This window comes from Ornithorhynchus anatinus, chromosome 21 (genome assembly GCF_004115215.2).
Source record: "Ornithorhynchus anatinus isolate Pmale09 chromosome 21, mOrnAna1.pri.v4, whole genome shotgun sequence".
NCBI lineage: Eukaryota > Metazoa > Chordata > Mammalia > Monotremata > Ornithorhynchidae > Ornithorhynchus > Ornithorhynchus anatinus.
The window spans coordinates 1810624-1831497 of NC_041748.1; the positions used below are offsets into that span (position 1 = coordinate 1810624).

General features: G+C 50.7%; 1 protein-coding gene across 1 annotated transcript; it reads right to left on the minus strand.

Moving 5' to 3' along the window:
• Positions 1-2: 2 nt before the first annotated feature.
• BPIFB6 (BPI fold containing family B member 6) lies at positions 3-15875 on the minus strand. The gene is made up of 13 exons (XM_029049558.1): positions 15776-15875; positions 14061-14160; positions 12489-12593; positions 11355-11504; positions 9724-9787; positions 8503-8563; positions 6974-7065; positions 5282-5443; positions 3933-4082; positions 3546-3613; positions 1925-1970; positions 900-963; positions 3-250 (listed from the first exon to the last, which is right to left on the minus strand). Exons 1-13 carry the CDS (start codon positions 15873-15875, stop codon positions 3-5), a joined length of 1410 nt encoding a protein of 469 aa, XP_028905391.1.
• Between the last annotated feature and the right edge of the window lie 4999 nt (positions 15876-20874).

Consider the following 20874-nt stretch of genomic DNA (forward strand, 5'->3'; position numbering starts at 1 on the left):
CACTACCAGTCCTCTCCTCCACTGTTCTGCCAGCCCCCGGCGGGTTGCCTCTTGCTCACCTGAAGGCGGGACAGCTCTGACCGTGAGTAGTTGGCGGCTAAGACGTTGGGAAGAGGAAATCCGGCCCGAAGAGCCCCTGGAGTGAGCGGAGGGACGTCACCGTCGCCGACTAGTATCCCCGAAGATCCAGCCAGCCGGAATCCTCGGGGATCCAGGATGTAGCCCTCCAGAGCCCTCGGGGATCCGGGATCTAATTCTCAGGGATCCGGTCAACCGGAGCCGTCGGCGAGCCAGCCAGCGTCCTCAGGGATCCAGCATCTAGTCAACCAGAGTCCTCGGGGATCCGGGGTCAAGCCAACTGGAATCCTCGGGGATCCAGGCAACCGAAATCCTCAAGGATCTAGCCAACCAGAGTCCTCGGGGATCCGGGATCTAGCCGACCAGAATCCTCGGGGATCCGGGATCTAGCCGACCAGAGTCCTCGGGGATCCAGCCAACCAAAATCCTCAAGGATCTAGCCAATCACAATTCCCGGGGATCCAGCCAACTACCATCTGTAGCGTTCTAGCCCATCGGAATCCCCAGGTATTCATTCGATCGCATTTATCGAGCGCTTATTATGAGCAGAACACCGTACTAAGCGCTGGGAATGTACCATTCGGCAACAGATAGAGCCAATCCAGTGTCCTTGGTGTTCTAGCAAACTAGAATCCCCCAACCGGCATCCGTGGTGATCTAGGCAACCAGCATCCCGGGAAATCTAGCCAACCAGAATCCCCAGGGATCCGGCCAACTCGCCTTCCCAGGGTTTTAGTCAATCAGAAGGCCCAAGGATCCGGTCAGGCAGATTCCTGAGGGATCCAGCCAATCCCGCGCCCTCCCCGTCCTCCCGGCCTCACCATTGACAGCCGGCACGTAGACGGTCCGGATCGACCGGATCAGGAGTCCTCTCAGCTTCCTCTTCTGAAAATGAGAGACGGGCCGGTCAAGAAACCGAGGCTTGGGGGGCTCTGGGGGTGACTCGGCGGGGGGGCTCGGGCTCTCTGCACGTCCTCTGTCCCGGCTCGATGTCTGAGGTCCAACCTTGGTCCAGAGGTCAATTAATCCTGGTATTTATTGAGCGCTCACTATGTCCAGGGCGCTGTACTGAGCGCTCGGGGGAGTCCAGCAGGGATAGTATTTCTTAAGAGCTTACTGTTTGCCAGGCGCTGTACTGAGCAAATCGGTTAGGACACGGTCCCTGTCCCACATGGGGTTCACGGTCTCAATCCCCATTTTACGGATGAGGTCCCTGAGGCCCAGCGAAGTGAAACGACTTACCCAAGGTCACACGGCAGACAAGCGGCGGAGCCGGGATTAGAACCCGTGACCTTCTGACTTCCAGGCCCGGGCTCTATCCACTCTGCCATGCACTCGAGGAATTTACAATCTCACGGGGAGACCTAAGCGCAGGGAACTTGTCTGCCAATTTATAGCAGCGTATCTGAGCGGCAAGAGCCCGGGCTTGGGAGTCAGAGGACGTGGGTTCTAATCCCGCCTCCGCCACTTGTCCGCTGGGTGACTTGAGGCAAGTCACTTCACTTCTCTGTGCCTCAGTTCCCTCCTCTGTAAAATGGGGATTAAGACTGTGAGCCTCACGTGGGACAAACTGATCACCTTGTATCTTCCCCAGCGCTTAAAACAGCGCTTGGCACATACTAAGCACTTAACAAATATCGTCATGATTATTATTATACTGGACTTCTCCCCAGCGCTCGGTACAGCGCTCTGCACATAGTAAGCGCTTATTAAATACCACTGATGGATGGATTGATCGATTGACAAAGGAAGTGTCTTCCCAGGCCCCCTGTGCTAAACCCCCTGCCCACAGCTCCTCCGCAGTCTCTGTTCCCTGTGCCCCTCGTCAGCCGGCGGGAGAACTTACGTCCAAACCCCCGATGGAGGAAGAAGCAACCGAGAAATGAGGAAATCTGAGGAGAAGGAAGAAATGGGCCACAGGTTAGTAGGTCTGAGTTCTAATGCCGCCTCCACCGCTCACCTGCTGCATGGCCTCGGACAACAATAAGAATCATGGTATTTGTTAAGCGCTTACTACATGCCGGGCACTGTACTAAGCGCTGGGGTGGATACGGACACGGTCCCTGTCCCGGGTGGGGCTCACCATCTCAATCCCCATTTCACAGATGAAGTAACTGAGGCACAGAGAAGTGAAGTGACCTGCCCAGGATCACACAGCAGACAAGTGGCAGAGTCAAATTAGAACCCATGACTTTCTGACTCCCAGACCTGTGCTCTGCAGGTCACTTCACTTCTCTGGGCCTCAGTTTCCTCACCTATAAAAGGAGGATTCGATGCCCCTTCTCTCTCCCGTTTCGGCTGACCACGCTGGATGGGAGTCGACCAACTCCTAAGCGCTTAGTACAGTGCTCTGCACACAATGGGAGCTTAATAAATACCACTGATGGATTGAGTGCAGGGTCACTGTGAGCAGGGAAACAGCACGGCCTCGTGGGTAGAGCCCGGGCCTGGGAATCCGAAGGACCTGAGTTCTTCTCCGGCTCCGCCATATGTCCGCTGTGGGACCTTGGACCAGTCCCTTCACTTCTCCCGGCCTCAGTTCCCTCATCTGTAAAATGGGGATGAAGACCGTGGTCTCCATGTGGGATGGGAACAGGGCCCAGATCCGTTTGCTTGTATCCGCCCCAAGTGCTTAGTACAGGGTCTGGCACCTAGTAAGCGCTTCACAAACACCACTATCTCAAGTGAACATGTCTGCCAACCCTGTCATACTGGACTCTCCCAAGCTCCCAAGTACAGGGCTGTGCACACAGTGAGCGCTCAGTAAATACCATTGATTGGTTGTAAACTTGTGAGTAGGGAAAGTTTCTACCGATTCTGTGATATCAAACTCTCCTGAGCATTTAGTACAGTGCTCTGCACACAGTAAGAGTTTATAGTCTATACTAAAATATAGATCAATCGATCAATATAATAATAATGGCTTTTGTTTAAGCGCTTACTTCGTGACACTGTTCTAAGCGCTGGGGTAGCTACGAGGCGATCAAGTTGTCCCACGTGGGACTCGCAGTCTTAATCCCCGTTTTCCAGATGAGGGAACTGAGGCACAGAGAAGTTAAGTGACTTGCCCAAGATTATTATTTGAGTGCAGAACACTGTACTAAGCACTTGGGAGTGTTCAAACCAAGAGTTGGTAGACACATTCCCTGCCCACAAGGAGCTGACCATCTAGAGGTGAGGAGTTTCTGTCTGCTAGAGAGAGGGGTCAGGCAGTCAGTCGATCGTATTTATTGAGCGCTTAATGTGGGCGGAGCACTGTACTAATCGCTTGGGAGAGTCCATAGAACAATCCAAGAGGCCCATTCCTTGCCCACAACGAGTTTACGGTCCCTGGAGGTTTCTGAGGAGTGGGGAGACGTGGACCGAAAGCGTCTGTGGAGAAACGATCCCGGCAGCAGAGCGAGGTGTGGACTGAAGTGGGGAGAGACAGGAGGCAGGGAGGCCAGGGAGAAAATGGAGGCCGGTACCTGTCCAAGGCTGTGGTCATTCGCACCCTGTCGCCTGTGACGGAAAACTGAACCCCCAAGTTGAAGCGCTGCGGATAGAAAGCCAAGACAGGCCCCCTCGATCCGCTGAGCCTGGAGCCCCTTTTCCCACACCCCCAGACTCCAGCCTCTTTCTTCCCTCTCCCTGTGGCCACCGCTGATCCAAGAGTACGGATGATGGGGAAGGGGAGGAGAAGAAACAGACAGTGCTCCTAAAGGGTCATCCTGGGCATTCCCCCGCTCCCAGAGACGGGGCCTTTCCCCTTCCCCCTCCCGGGGCTGCCTCGGAGGTTTTACGGGCCTCTCTTGGTCTTGGGCCTCGGCCTCCTCCCTCCCCGGTGCTGCCTCGGAGATCTTCCCATCACTCACGGCTCTCAGGACAACGAGGGGCGAAGGCTTCGATTTGAACAGGGCCACCGTCCCGTGGAACTGCAGGAGGCTTTTAGATGGCTTCATGCTCATCTTAGGGAGGTCGTTCAGCTTCACCCTCATCTTCAGAGGCTGAGAGGGGGGAAAATCCTTCAAAACCCGACAGGAGCCCCTCTAGACTGTCAACTCTTTGTGGGCAGCGACTACGTAGGCCATATCGTTCTATCATCCTCTCCCAAGCGCTTACTGCGGTGCTCTGCACGCAGGAAGCGCTCGACAAAGATGACTGACTTACAGAAGCAACCGGAGGCTCCTGCTCTAAACTGGAAATTCGTTCTGAGCAGGGAACCTGACTTCCAATTCTGTTGTGTTGGACTCTCCCAAGCGTTTAGTATAATGCACTGCACACCGTAAGCCCTCGGTAAATACCTTTGATGGACTGTGAGACCTTCAACTCCTTATGGGCAAGGAGGAGGAGGAGGTGGAAGAGAAGAAGAAGGAGAAGAAATAGAAGGAGGAGGAGGAGGAAAAGAAAGAAAAAGAACAAGAACCAGAACAAGAAGAAAAAGAACGAGAACTAGAACAAGAAGAAGAAAAAGGACCAGAACAAGAAGATAGTCCTCTGACTAGGAGGGCCGATTAGCTCCGGCACCCCAAATTTCTGGGGGACCTGCCCCCAACTCCCCAGGAAGGTTCAGAACACCGTCCACCCTTTCTCGGTCTGGACTGTGGGTGATGATGGGGGATAGCCCCTCTTCCACATCACATCATGGTTCCCTAAATCGGGTTTGTGGAAATGGCTGGCGATTATTCGGAATTCCCTTGGGAATTTGGAGCCCATTAGCTTTGAGACTATTTTCAAAACAATCAATAGGTCGATCAATCATATTTACTGAGTGCTTCCTGTGTGCAGAGCACTGTACTAAAAGCTTGGGAGGGTAAATCTAACAGAGTTAGCAGACACGCTCCCTGTCCACAACAAGTTGACGGTCTAGAGAGGGGAGACGGGCATCGATAGAAATGAATAAATGATGGATGAGGACATAAATGCTGTGGGATTGAGAGGGAGGATGAATAAAGGGAACAAATCAGGGTGACACGGAGGGAGTGGGAGAAGAGGAAAGGAGGGTGCAGTCGGGGAAGGCCTCTGGGAGGAGATGGGCCTTCGATAAGGCTTTGAAGTGGAGAAGGGTCACTGTCGGATACGAGGAGGGAGGCGGGACGTGGGCGAGGGATCGGCAACAAAATGGATCAGATCGATGCCCAACTACAAGCTCTTCCTCCACCGACCCTTCGATCTCCAACTGAGGCCCCCCTCCCCGCTACCCAGCTCCACCGGACCAACTCACAACGTCCGCGTTGAAGGAGTTTTTCAGGAGAAGGAACCCGGCCTCGAAGAAAGCCGGAGACAGGATAAGTTGCGAAGAACCCGGTGCAAAGTCTTCTGGGGTATGAACCGCTCCGTCATCCGGAATTTTCATCGGGGGGCCTGACTCTGCCTGGACTGTGGGCTAAAGAATGACAGAAAATGGCTTGGGCCCTTGGACTTAATTTTTTGTGTGTGTTACTTATTAAGCGCTTACTCTAGGCCAGACACTGTACTATGCACTGGGGTAGATGCAAGCTCATCTGGTTGGACACAGTCCATGTCCCACGTGGAGCTCACAGTCTTCATCCCCATTTTACAATTGAGGGAACTGAGGCCCAGAGACGTGAAATGACTTGGGGGACAAGGGGTGGAGTCGGAATTAGAACCCAGGCCCTTCTGACTCTCGGGCCTGGGCTCTATCTACTAAGCCACGCGGCTTCTGATGACAATAAACACATCTTGTCAGCCTGGGGGAAAATGGAAGCTGTTTGTGGGCCAAGAACGTGTTTCTTTCACATTTTGAACTTTCCCAAGCATCTAATATAGTGCCTCTCCTCTCGATAAATAGTTCTACTAACCCTACGAGGGGAGCAGTGTGGCCTAGTGGAAAAAGCTCAGGCCTGGGAGCCAGAAGACCTGGGTTCTAATCCCAGTTTCATCACCGGTCCGCTATGTGGCTTTGCGCAAGTCACTTCCCTTCTCTGTGCCTCATTTCCCTCATCTGTCAAATGGGGGGGGTGAAAACTGTGAGCCCCACATGGGATAGAGATTGTATCCAACCCAATTTGCATGTATCCACCCCAGTGCTTAGTACAGTGCCTGACACATAGTAAGCGCTTAACCAATACCACTGATTATTATTATTATTATTCTAGGTTGGCATTAGAGGGATGGGAATGTGTTCTATTGTTCTACTAGACACTCCCAAGTGCTTAGGCCAGTGCTCTGTGCACAGTAAGCGCTCATTTATTCATTCATTCATTCAGTCGTATTTATTGAGCGCTCCCTATGTGCAGAGCACTTGGAAAGTACAACTGGGCAACAGATAGAGACAATCCCAGCCCAACAACGGGCTCACAGTCTAGAAGCGGGGGGCAGACAGCGAAATAAAACAAGTAAGCAGGCATCAATAGATTATAGATATAAACACATCATCAATAAAATAAATAGAATAATAAATATGTACAAATATACATATTGTCAGATTGTACTTTCCAAGCGCTTAGTACAGGGCTCTGCACACCGTAAGGGCTCAATAAATACGAGTGAATGAACGAACATTGTATAATGAATAAAAACTGCTCAATAAATGCGATTGAATGAATGAAAGTAGGAGGGAGAGGAGATAGAGAGGGAGAGAGACAAGAGGTTGCCCCAGCCTGGGGGTCTGACTCAGTGGTATTCCGGGAGAGGGGTCTCTCTCTCTCTCTCTCTCTCTCTCTCTCTCACACACACACACACACACACACACATAAACCCTCCCATTCCCCCAAGCTGGAGACCCCCGCGACACCAAGCATTCATTCATTTCATTCGATAGTATTTATTGAGCGCTGACTTTGTGCAGAGCACTGTACTAAGCGCTCAGAATGGACAATTCGGCAACAGAGACAAGCAGAGAGCACCTCCCTCCCCTCCCACCCCCCAAACACACACCCGGCCGGACACTTACACTGAGCTGCACTTGGATGTAAGCAGGCGTGATGAGCAGAGGGCCCTGCACAGAGTAGGTGACGTTCCCCGCCTCGCCCATGGGAGTCGGAGCTGCTCAGAAACACAGACAGACACACGGACACATAGTGATAATAAAAATAACAATAAGCAGGAGTGGTGACCATCAGCTTTAAAGCCCTCAACCCTCCTACCTCACCTCGCTGCTCTCTCACTCCAGCCCGGCCCGCACGCTCCGCTCCTCTCATGCCGACTTTCTCCCTGGGCCTCCATCTCGTCTCTCTCACTGCCGACCTCTGTCCCACTTCCCGCCTCTGGCCTAGAAGGCCCTTCTGCCTCAAACTCCACAGACAGTGACTCTCCCCTCATCCTTCAAAGCCTTATTGAAGGCCCAACTCCTCCTCCCAGAGGCCTTCCCTGACTGCGCCCTCCTTTCCTCTTCTCCCGCTCCCTTCCGCGTCACCCTGACTCGCTCCCTTTCTTCATCTCCTCCCCCTCCAAGCCCCACACCGCTCGTGTCCACATCCCTCATTTATTTATTTCTCTTCTTCTAGACTGTCAGCTCGCTGTGGGCAGGGAATACATCGGTTTATTGTTATATCGGACTCTCCGGAGCACTCAGTGCAGTGCTCTGCACACAGTAAGCGCTCAACAAGTGCGTTTGACTGAGTAGGTGACGTTCCCCGCCTCACCCACAGGAACCGCAGCTGCTCAGAGACGCACAAACACCTATAAACACATAAATAAAAATAATAGCTGCGGTATTCATGAAGGGCTTTCTCTGTGCCGAGCACTTTGCTAAGCCCTGGGGCAGACACAAACGTAACAGATGCTGCATGGGGCTCACAATCACACACTAATAATAATAATAATAATAATAATAGCATTGATAAGTAGAGTGCTCTGCTTTCAGTAGGCACTCAGTTCCGTGCTCTGATTTCCATGGGTGCTCAATACAGTGCTCTGCACTCAGCAGCTATCCAATATAGTGTTTTGCACAGAGTAGGCAGTACAGTGCTCTCCACTCTGAAGCTGGCCTATATAGTGTTCTGCACAGAGTAAACACTCAGTACAGCGCTCTGCACTCGGCAGTTGGCCAATATAGAGCTCTGCACACGGCGGGCATTCAGTACAGTGCTCCACCCCCATTAGACGATGAACATTTCCCTGCAGTGGGGTCGAAGATGGGAAGCAGCGAGTCCTAGTGGGTAGAGCCCGGACCTGGGTTCTCGTCCCGGCTCTTCCCCTTGTCTGCTGTGTGACCTTGAGCGAGTCACTTCCTTCTCTCAGTCCCTTCATCTATAAAATAGAGACTGTGAGCGCCGTGTGGGACAGAGACCGCGTCCAACCTGATTAGCTCGGATCTACCCCAGTGCTTAGAACGGTGTTCGACCCATAGTAACAGTGTTTGACACAAATACCAACATTATTATTATTATTATTAGATCAGAGTTTTAAGGTCCCTGACAGGGGGTTGGGGAGGGGCTTGGAAGGGAAAGAAAGTGTTGAATTGAGCCCAGCCCAACACACTTTGTAGATTCTCCCACTTCTTGTTCACGTATTTCAGGACTATATCGATAGCAGGACACATCTGGAAAAGAAAGAAAGCCCGGGTGAGGGATTAGTCTAGCACTAAGGATTCCTTCTTATGATTATTATCGTTATTATCATTAATGATAATTACAATGATGACCATAATAATGACAATAATAGTGGTATTTGGTAGCAATAATAGTAATAATGATATTTATCAAACGCTTACTATGTGTCAAGCAATGTATCAAGCGCCGGGGTAGATCCAAGCTAATCGAGTCTGGACCCAGTCCCCGTCCCCCATGGGACTCACGGTCTCCATCCCCATTTTCCAGATGAGGGACCCGAGGCCCAGAGAAGTGAAGTGACTTGTCCCGGGTCACCCAGCGGAGAAGCGGCGGAGCCAGGATGAGAAGCCAGGTCTTTCTGGCCTGGAAGTCAGGCCGGGCTGCTTCCCGCACTTATTATGTGCCAAGCACTGTGTAAAGCAACAGAGGGAGACGCCGGATCACCAGGTTGGACACAGTCGCTGTCCCACGTGGGGCTCATGGACTAAGTAGGAGGGGAGAGGAGAATGGGGATTGAACCCCCAGTTTACGGATGAAGAAACCGAGGCCCAGGGAAAGGCAGAGGCCCGGGCTGTATCCACCTGGCCACACGGCTCTTCCGTTTCAGCTCCAGGTTTAGGGTTTTGAGGGTGGGGAGGGGATTTCTAACGCCGGTTCCGCCACTTGCCTCCTCTGTGACCTTGGGCAAGTCATTTCATTTCCCCGCGCCTCAGTTCCCTCATCTGTAAAACGGGGATGAAGACTGTGAGCCCCATGTGAGACAGGAGCTGTGTCCAACGTGATGAGCTTGTATCTCCCCCAGCGCTTAGTACGGTGCCTGGCATCTAGTAAGCGTTTAACAAATACTATTATTACTTTTACTATCCTGGCTCCACCCCGGGTCTGCTTGGTGACCTAGGGTGAGTCACTTCACCTCTCTGTGCCTCGGTTTCCTCATTTTGTAAAATGGGTTCAAGCTCCATTCTCCCTCCCCCTTTGATAGCCCACCGTATATTTATTTCTTATAAGGCCGTAAACTCAATCTGAGCAGGGAATGTGGCTGCTAATTCTGTTATATCGGATTCTTCCAAGCAATCAGTCCAGTGCTCTGCACGTAGTAAGTGCTCAATAAATACCATTGATTGATTGATTGAAATCACACCAGACTTACCAGGCTGGGAAGCATTTTTTGGAGGGTGCTATCCAAAAATTTATTCACCATTTTGGGAAGCATGCTAGATCAGAACGGAAGAGATAAGTACGTTAGTGAATGAAGTTACGAATGTGAAAGGACATCAAGAATTCCAGAACGCCCCCCCCAAAAATTGCAGACGATAAGGCTCCACAAAGCAAAGCTTACTTTTCCAGAGAGACCACACCACTCTTTAATCGATCAATCAATCAATTGTATTTATTGAGCTTTTACTGTGTGCGGAGTACTCTTATAGGCTCTTGGAAGAGTGCAACACGATATAACAGACACATTCCCCGCCTACAACGAGCTGACGGTCTAGAAGGGGAGAGAGACATTAATAGAAGTAAATGAGATGAGGTAAGAGGGGGTGAGGGGATTTAGGACTTTAAAGCCGAAGACGACGAGTTTCTGTTTGATGTGGAGGTGAATGGGCAACCCCTGGAGGGCTATTATTATTATTATGTGCCAAACGCTGTGTTAAGTGACAGAGGGAGACACCGGATCGCCAGGTTGGACACCGTCTCCGTCCCACAAGGGGCTCACGGACTAAGTAGAAGGGGAGAGGAGACTGAACCCCCATTTTACAGATGAGGAAAGATGGGTTTGCTTGAGGAGAAGGGAAACCAGGCCGGAACGTTTTTGTAGAAAAACGATCCGGGCGGCAAAGGGAAGTCTGGACTGGAGAGACGGGCGACGGGGAGGTCAGCGAGGAGGCTGATCCTTTCATCAAGGCGGGAGAGGAGAAGTGCTTTGCAAGAAAGACTACACCACTCTTTTCCACAAAGGCCATGCTGTTCTTTTTCCAGAAAGATCATGGTGTTCTCTGATCACACCACTCTCCAAAAAGACCGCACTGCTCTTTTCCAGAAAGACCCCGGTCCTCCCTTTCCAGAACGAAAACGGCACTCTCTTTCCCAAAAGACCGTATCATTCTCTTTCCGGAAAGCCCAACCCACTTTTTCCCAAAAGACCACGAGTCCCTGAATATCTCCTCTGTAGAGAGGCTGCTTGGTCTAGAAGAAACGACCTTAAATCTTAACGTGTGATTTGATACCTCCTGATACGATATAACGTAATATAACCCAACATAATATAAGCATAATAATTATGCCATGTTACTATCCACATTGCTACTTCTGCTTTACAGTGGTAAGAATTGCCTGCATAAAATAACGTGATGTGAAACGAAGAAATCTGGCATTACATAACACATAGCGGAACGGTGTGTTATAATGTAATCTCATACTATAGGAAAATACATTCTCTAACAGTATATTATACTGCGATATAACGTTATATGAGAATGCACTGTGTAGCCGCCTCCTATCATGTAATGTAATAATATCTAAAATTATCTACTTACCTATAATACGACAGTCGATTTTAATGTAGTATATTAGCATCTAAAATTATATAACGGTAAATAACAGTCCACTATAACACAATATAGTGTAATCTAACATTGTATTTTAATGCATAACAGTCCATTATTCATTCGACTGTATTTGTCGAGCGCTGACTGGGGGCAGGCCACTGTACTAAACGCTTATCCAAGGAGACACAATCCCCTCGCCTTCCACCATGAGGTATGAGGGGTGGGAACTCACTTGCTGGGAAGGTTGGTCTTGACGCTGACCAGAACCACCACACAACCTTCGCTCTGCAACACGGGGAGTCCGGTGTCGTTGTCCATCAGCAATCTGTCCGTGGCTGTGATGTTCAACACCAGAGAAATTTCCATCTTTCCCCCTGTAAAGCTGCGGGGCAGGGAAAAAAATAGAGTTTTCCAAGGACTCCCCCAGGATCTGGGGGGAGTCAATAATAATGAGGGTATTTGTTAAGCGCTTTCTGTGTGCTAAGCACCGTTCTAGCCAAGAAGCAGTGTGGCTCAGTGGCTAGAGCCCGGGCCTGGGAATCAGAAGGACCCGGGTTCTAATCCCATCTCTGCCCATTGCTTGCTCTGCGACCTCCCCATGAACAGGATAACCATCTCCCTGGAGGTGTTGGTTGAGCGTCGACCAGGGGCCCGGCACTGGGATGAACACTGGGGCACGGCCTAGTGGAAAGAGCAGGCGCTTGGGAGTCAGAGGTCGTGGGTTCTAATCCCCCCACTCGTCAGCTGTGGGACTCTGGGCCTCAGTTCCCTCATCTGTAGAAGAGGGATGGAGACTGTGAGCCCCATGTGAGACATCCTAGTTGCCTTGTATCTACCCCAGCGCTTAGAACAGTGCTTGGCACATAGTAAGCGCTTAACAAATACCAACATTATTATTTTTCTTCCCCCTTTTAGAACGTGACCCTGTTGTTGGGCGGGGTTTGTCTCTATCTGTTGCCGAACTGTACGATCCAAGCGCTTAGTACAGCGGTCGGCACCCAGTAAGCGCTCGATAAATACCATTGAATGAAGCAATACGGCACAGGCCTGGGAGTCGGAAGGACGTGGGTTCTAATCCCGGCTCCGCCACTTGTCTGCCGCGTGACTTTGGGCAAGCCACTTCACTTCCCTCAGTTCCCTCCTCTGGAAAATGGGGATGAAGGCCGTGAGCCCGACAAGGGACAACGAGGGACCTTGTACCTCCTCCAGTGCTTAGAACAGTGCTTGGCACATACGTAGTAAGCGGTTAACAACTACCGTTACCGTGAAATGCCATTTAAAAAAAAAAATAAGATCACCAAGCTCCCAGTTCTGGGATCTTTCCGGGGGGGTTCGGGATTTCAGGGTGGCTGATTGACCTTCTCACCTCTTCCCGCTGATGAAGATTTTCGTGGACACGCACTGGAAAATCCCCACTCCAGGCAGAAACTCCAGGGTAATGATGGGGGGCCCGAGGCCTTTCACTGCTATCCTGCCGGATACGCGCAGCCGGGAGAGAGGTGGTCCGTCAATCCTATCTACTGAGCGCTCCCCGGGTGAAGAGCACTGTACTAAGCGCTTGGGAGGGTCCGATATAACCAACTAATGGGCCTAGCCTCCCCCCGTCAACACACACCGTCTAACGCAGCCTCCTATAAACCGGCTCAGTGCCATCAACTATTGCGGCAGAGTTTGAAAGTGAAGAAACTGCTCACTGTGTGACCTTGGGCAAGTCATTTCACTTCTCTACCCCTCATTTGCTTCATCGGCAAAATGGGGTTTCAATCCCATTATACATCTTTAAATTATTATATTTTAATGGCACGTAGTAAGAGCTTTACAACTCTGTTATCCTGGACTCTCCCAAGCGCTCAGTACAGTGCTCTGCACAAAGTAAATGCTCACTAAATACCATTGACCGATTGGTTGCTTGATCAGGTCCGTCTCCCCCTTCAGCTCTTTGCGGCCGGGAAACGGGTCTACCAATTCTGCTGTACTGGACTCCCCCAAGCTTTCGGGACAGTGCTCTCTACACAGGAAGTGCTCAATAAATACGATTGATTGATTGATCCGTCCCTGTCCTTTCATTCATTCATTCGATCGTATTTATTGAGCGCTTACTGTGTACCAAGCGCTGCGCTAAACTTTTGGGAGAGTGCAGTATAATAATAAATAGACACATCCCCTGCCCGTAGTAAGCGCTCCTTAAATACGACCAATTGATTAATAGCATGGCTCAGTGGAAAGAGCCCGGGGTTGGGAGTCAGAGGTCATGGGTTCGAATCCTGGCTCTGCCACTTGTCAGCTGTGTGACTGTGGGCAAGTCACTTCATTTCTCTGTGCCTCAGTTAACTCACCTTGTAAAATGGGGATGAAGACCGTGAGCCTCACGTGGGGCAACCCGATGACCCTGTATCTCCCCCAGCGCTTAGAACAGTGCTCTACACGTAGTAAGCGCTTAACAAATACCAACATTATTATTATTATTATTGTTGTTATTAATGTTTGACTCCCCCTCTAGACTGCCAGCTCATCTGAGGGCAGGGAATGTATCTGCTAACTGTGTTGTCCTGTACTCTCCTAAGCGTTCAGAACAGTGTTCTGCACCCACGAAGTGCTCAATAGATCCAATTGATTGACTCATCCCTGTCCTTTCATTCATTCGATCGTATTTATTGAGCGCTTACTGAGTACGAAGCACTGTACTAAACTCTTGGGGGAGTCCAGTATAATAATAGACACATCCCCTGCCCGCAGTAAGCGCTCAATAAATACCACTGATTGATTAATAACGGTGTCTCCCCCTCTAGACTGCAGGGAATGTATCTGTGGGCAGGGAATGTGCTAAGTGTGTTGTCCTGGACTCTCCCAAGCGTTCAGTACAGTGTTCTGCCCCCAGGAAGTGCTCAATACATTCCCTCGACCCTCCCTACCCCGAAGGCGGGTTTGTCCTACTCACCCTGAGATGCCTTTAATGGCTTTGGCTCCAGGAGTCTTCTTGCTGGCTTCGGCGGCCATCCTCTGAAGAACCTGACTCTCCTCCACGGCATCCTGGACAACTGAAATTCGCATTCCCAAAGACCCCAAGAGTTAACAATCCTCGTGGTGGCGTTCATTAAGCTCCCATTAGGCACTGAGCGCTGTGCTAGAAGAACCAGGCGCCTTGCGCTGAGCGTGATCCGGACGGATCCGGTCCTTGGCTCATGCGGAGCTGTAAGATGAGAATAAAACCCTCCCGAGCGCTTAGTAGAATGCTCTGCACCCAGGAGGCGCTCAATAAATCCCATCGATGGATCGATGGGTAAAAACGGAGGCAAGGGACTGGTCCAAGGTCACGCTGCAGACAGGGGGCGGAGGTGGGATTGGAACCCAGGGGCTCGGACTCCCAGGCCCTGATTCTTCAGGGGGTTATTTCTGTATCATTATTATTATTATTATTATTATTATTACAGTGAACAGGAAAGTTCGTTGTGTCCAAGGATTGGGGAGATTTCCGGGCATTTCTCCCACCCCCCGCCCAGCTGGGAAGGATCTGGGTTCTAATCCCTGCTTCTTGGCCCTTGGGAGAGTCCAATACAGTTAGTAGACATGATCTCTGCCCTCAGGGAGTTTATAATCTACCATTCAATCAATCAGTTGAATTTACCGAACACTTATCATGTGCAGAATACTGTTCTAAGCGCTTGGGACAGTCCAGTACGGTTAGTTTCTTCAGTCGTATTTACTGAGCGCTTACTGTGTGCAGAGCACTGTACTATCTCGCCCCTCGAGGAACTCACTTTCTACCAGTCAATCAATCGTATTTATTGGACACTTACCACAGGCAGAGCACTGTTCTAAGCGCTTGGGAGAGTCTAATACAGTTAACTGACATAATCTCTCCCTTCAAGGAGTTTACAATCTACTAATCGGTTGTATTTATCGAGCCCTTACCATGAGCAGAGAACTGTTCTAAGCGCTCGGCAGAGTCCAAAAGAATTAATAGACGCTATCTCTCCCCTCAAGGCGTTTGCAGTCTACCAATCAATCATATTTACATTTACTGTAAATATATTTACATATATTTATATGCCTATTTGTACAGCTCTAGAATTCTATTTATATTGTATGCATTTATGTATATATCTATAATTTTATTTATTTACAGTGATGCCTGTTTACTTGTTCTGATATCTGTATTCCCCGCCTAGTCTGAAGCCCGTCGGGAAGGAGCGCGGCTCAGTGGAAAGAGCCCGGGCTCGGGAGTCAGAGGTCGTGGGTTCGAATCCGGGGTCTGCCCCTTGGCAGCCGGCTGACTGTGGGCGAGTCACTTCACTTCTCTGGGCCTCATCGGTAAAACGGGGATGAAGACTGTGAGCCTCACGTGGGACAATCTGATGACCCTGCGCTCTCCCCAACGCTTAGAACAGTGCTCTGCACATAGTAAGCGTTTAACAAATACTGACATTATTATTGTGGGCAGGGATTGTCTCTTTTTATTGCTGAATTGTACTTTGCAAGCGCTCAGTACAGAGCTCTGCATTCAGAAAGCGCTCAATAAATACGATCGAATGAATGAATGAGCGCTTACTATGTGCAGAGCCCTGTACTAAGCGGTCGGGAGAGGAAAATCTGACAGCCGGGATTAGAGCTGGGCCTTGGATGGGCCGAGGAAGACGGAGGGGTTCCCCTCACCCCGATTCATGAGGTCCATCCCGAGCCTCAGGCGGACACCGGGGTCACCACAGGCCGGAGCCGCCAGGACGGAGAGGAGCAGGAAGCGAGTCGTCCACATGGTCCGGTTCCCGTCTAATCGATCGATCGTATTTATTGAGCGCCTACGATGCTGTACTGAGCGCCTGGGGGAGAACAAAACAACGCAGTTGGTAGGACACGTTCCCGGAACCCCAAAGAGCTGACCGTCTAAATAGAACCAATCCACTAACGATAATAATAATGATGATGGTGGTGTTCGTTCAGCGCTTACTACGTGCCAAACGCTGTTTTAAGCGCTCATCAGCTTGTCCCACGTGGGGCTCCCAGTCTTCATCCCCATTTGATAGATGAAGGAACTGAGGCCCAGAGAAGGGAAGTGACTTCCCCAAAGTCACACAGCCGATAAGTAATAATAATGTTGGTATCTGTTAAGCGCTTGCTATGTGCCGAGCACTGTTCTAAGCGCTGGGGGAGATCCAGGGTCATCAGGTTGTCCCACGTGAGACTCACAGTTGATCCCCATTTTCCAGATGAGGGAACTGAGGCCCAGAGAAGGGAAGTGACTTGCCCACAGTCGCACAGCTGACAAGTGGCAGAGCCGGGATTCGAACCCATCTCCTCCGACTCCCGAGCTCGGGCTCTTTCCACTGAGCCACGCTGCTTCTCTAAATACCACTAATAAATAATAAAAGTGATATCTGCTAAGGATCTGTCGCATCCTAGGCACCGTATTCATGGCTGGGTTAGATCTGATAGAAGCAGCGTGGCCCAGTGGAAAGAGCCCGGGTTTGGGAGTCCCAGGACGTGGGTTCTAATCCCGGCTCCGCCACTTGTCCGCTGCGTGACCTTGAACTCGTCATTTCACTTCTCTGGGCCTCAGTTCCCTCATCTGTAAAATGGGGATTAAGATTGTGAGCCCTACGTGGGACAACCTGGTTGCGAATCCCAGCTCTGCCACTTGTCAGCTGTGTGACTGTGGGCAAGTCACTTAACTTCTCTGGGCCTCAGTTACCTCATCTGTAAAATGGGGATGAAGACTGTGAGCCCCACGTGGGACAACCTGATTCCCCTGTGTCTACCCCAGCGCTTAGAACAGTGCTCTGCACATAGTAAGCGCTTAACAAATACCAACATTATTATTATTACTGTTATTAGACAATACAATCAGCTCAGACAGAAATCCTGATCCACATGGGACTCACGGTCTAAAGGGGAGGGAGATCTGGTATTGAATCCCCATTTGACGCTTAATGATAATAATATTAATAATATCTGCGGTATCTGTTAAGCGCTTACTATATGCCAGGCACTGGACTAAGCGCTAGGGTGGATACAAGCAAATCGGGTTGGTCTCAGTTCCTCCTTCTCCTTATCCTCCAGGGTCCAATTCCCCCCACCAGTCTTTCCAAGCCCCAGCGACGATACCGGAGCATCGGCAAGAAGCGCTCAGCACAGTGCTGTGCACCCGGCAAGCGCTCAGTAAATAGCATCGATTGACGGAGAAGCAGCGTGGCTCAGTGGAAAGAGGCCGGGCTTGGGAGTCAGAGGTGGTGGGTTCTAATCCCGCCTCTGCCACTTGTCAGCTGTGGGACTTTGGGCAGGTCACTTGACTTCTCTGGGCCTCAGTGACCTCATCTGTAAAATGGGGATGAAGACGGTGAGTCCCACGGGGGACAATCTCATTACCTTGTATCTACCGCAGCGTTTAGAACAGTGCTTGGCCCATAGTAAGCGTTGACCAGATAGCGTCACTATTATTAAATACATAAATGATGGCATTTGTTAAGCGCTTACTATGTGCAAAGCACTGTTCTAAGCGCTGGATGATTATTATTGTTATTATTAATATGATCGATTGGTAGATTGTAAGCTACTCGAGAGGCAAGATCATATCATCTAACTGTCTAGGACTCTCCCAAGCGCTTAGAACAGTGCTTGGCACACAGTAAGTGCTTAACAGAAAACATTATTATTATTATTATTATTAGCCGGGGGGGGGCGGATTCTGTCGGGAATCGGGGGTCTCGACTCGGGCACCCCAAAACTCAGTGGAAAGAGCCCGAGCTTGGGAGTCGGAGGTCATGGGTTCGAATCCCGGCCCTGCCACCTGTCAGCTGTGTGACTGTGGGCAAGTCACTTCTGTGCCTCGGTTCCCTCATCTGTAAAATGGGGATGAAGACTGTGAGCCTCACGTGGGACAACCTGATGACCCTGTCTCTCCCCCAGCGCTTAGAACAGTGCTCTGCACAGAGTAAGCGCTTAACAAATACCGACATTATTAAGACTCAGTCTTACCGTGACTCGTCTTCTCCTGGCTGAGATTTCCCTTGTCTCCCGGTCCCCTCAGAAGGACGGGCTTTTATATCCCAAACCCGCCGATTAGGAAGGAGGAAAATGAGAGGTTTCATAAGAAGCAGATATTTATCTCAAGGTCAAAAAAAAATCCTCGCTCCCCTGTGTCTCTCCTTCCCTCCCAACGAGGAGCCGTGCGGCCTAGCGAGAAGAGCCCGGACCCGAGAGTCAGAGGACCCGGGTTCTAATCCCGGCTCTGCCCCTCGTCTGCTGAGTGACCTTGGGCCGCTCACTTCACTTTTCTTAGAGAAGGAGCGTGGCCTAGTGGATAGAGACAGGGCCTGGGAGTCCGAAGGCCTGGGTTCTAATCCCGCCCCGCCCCATGTCGGCCCTGAGCCTTTAGGTGAGTCACTTCACTTCTCCTAGAGAAGCAGTGTGGCCTAGTGGGTAGAGACGGGGCCTGGGAGTCCGAAGGCCCTGGGTTCTAATCCCGCTCGGCCCCATGTCGAGACCTTGAGTGAGTCGCTTCACTTGTCCTAGAGAAGCAGCGTGGCCTAGAGGATAGAGACAGGGCCTGGGAGTCAGAAGAACCTGGATTCTCATCCCGGCTCCGCCACCCGTCAGATGGGTGACCTTGGGCCAGTCATTTCACTTCTCTGGGCCTCAAAGGGGGATTAAGACTGTGAGCCGCATGGGGATCCGGCACTGCGCCCAACCCAATCTGTTTGTATCCACCCCAGCGCTTAGCATAGTATCCCACGGCACTAACGTCCATATCTGTAATTTCTTTATTTCTATTAACGTCCATCTTCCCCCCTAGACTGTCAGCTTGTTGTGAGCAGGAAATCTGTCTGTTTATTGTTTTACTGTCCTCTCCATGCCCTTGAATTTCATTTAATGGTATTTGTTGGGCGCTTACTCTGTGCAGAGCTCTGTACTACGCGCTTGGAAAGTACAATTGGGCAACAGAGAGAGACACTCCCTACCCAACAACGGGCTCACAGCCTAGAAGGGGGGAGAGAGACAACAAAACAAAGCAAGTAGACCGACATGCTTAACAAATACCACAATTATTATTATTCTTATTAGAACGGGGGACATGGACAGTGTCCAATCCTGTTGGCTTTTTTCTCCCCCGGCTCATGGTACGGTGCCTGACATAGAGTAAGCGCTTAACAAATATTATTATTGTCGTTATTATATCGTTGTGGTGGGCAGGGAATGTGTCTATTGCTCTATTGTATGTATGTATGATATCATATATTGTGAATTAATATAGATTATATTGTATATAATATATAAATCGATGGTATCGAGGCAAGGACCCAGGCTCCCTCCACACCCCAAAGAGCAGGGGAGCGACTCTCTAAGGAGCTAAAAAGGTGGAAACAGAGACCCACTCAACGCCTCAGGACTTGATAGAGACGCTCGCCTATTCCCTCCCTCAGCCCCTTGAATGACTCGCTAATCGCCGCCTAGAATTTGTGGTTTCCCCCCCCCCCCCCCCAAGCTGGCACCTGCTGAATCGCCAGAGGAATTTGGCCCACCCCACTGCAGCTACAGATGATAATGATGGTAATCGTCAAGCGCTTACTACGTGCCGGACACTGTACTAAGCCCTGGACAGACGAGGTAACTGAAGATCGAAGAATAATAATGATAATGACGGTATTTTTAAAGCGCTTACTATGTGCAACGTATAAAGTGCTGGGGTAGACAGAAGTTAATCAGATTGGATCCGGTCCCTGTCCCGAGTGGGGATCGCAGTCTCCATCCCCATTTTTCAGATGAGGGAACTGAGGGCCAGGGAAGTGAAGCGAATGGCCCAAGGTCCCAGCAGACAACCCCGTTTTCCAGATGAGATAACCAAGGCCCAGAGAAGTGAAGCGACTGGTGCAAGGTCACCCAGCAGACAACCCCGTTTTCCAGATGAGATAACCAAGGCCCAGAGAATAATAATAATAATAATAATAATGTTGGTATTTATTACGCGCTTACTAGGTGCAGAGCACCGTTCTAAGGGCCGGGGTGGATTCAGGGTAATCAGCTTGTCCCACGTGAGGCTCACAGTGAATCCCCATTTTCCAGATGAGGGAACTGAGGCCCAGAGAAGTGAAGTGACTTGCCCACAGTCACCCAGCTGACAAGTGGCAGAGACGGGATTCCAACCAAGTCCAGGCTTTTCCCACTGAGCCACGCTGCTTCTCGAAGCGAAGAGACTGGCCCAAGGTCACCCAGCGGACAAGTGGAGGAGGGGGAATTAGAACCCATGACCTTCTGGCTCCCAGGCCCGGGCTCTAGCCCTTACGCCATGCTGCTTCTCGTTGTATTGCACTCTCTCCGGCGCTTAGAGCAGTGCTCTGCACGCAGTAAGCGCTCAATAAATAGGACTGAATGAACGGAACTGGAGATCCCGGCCGGGAATCTGAGAAACCCAATTCCAAAATGACACAAGCGGGGGGAGTTTCAGCAGGAGAACGACAGCAGCGGGAGGTGTTTCATTCATTCATCCATTCGTATTTATTGGGCGCTTACTGCGTGCAGAGCACTGTACTAAGCGTTTGGGAGAGTACAATATAGGCAGGGCCTTTCTCCGGGCTCGTGAAAACGGACGAGACAGAAAGAAATGGATGTCCAGGGATCCCTCCCGCCCACCCCACCCCCCCCACCCCGGACACCCCCAGAAACAGCTGCAGCTTCGGGGGGCTCCAGAGAGAGGAAGCAAGCAGCGTCTCTCCGTCTCGCATCTCCGGGATGGGGGGTCGAGGGGGTCCCCAAGATCAGCA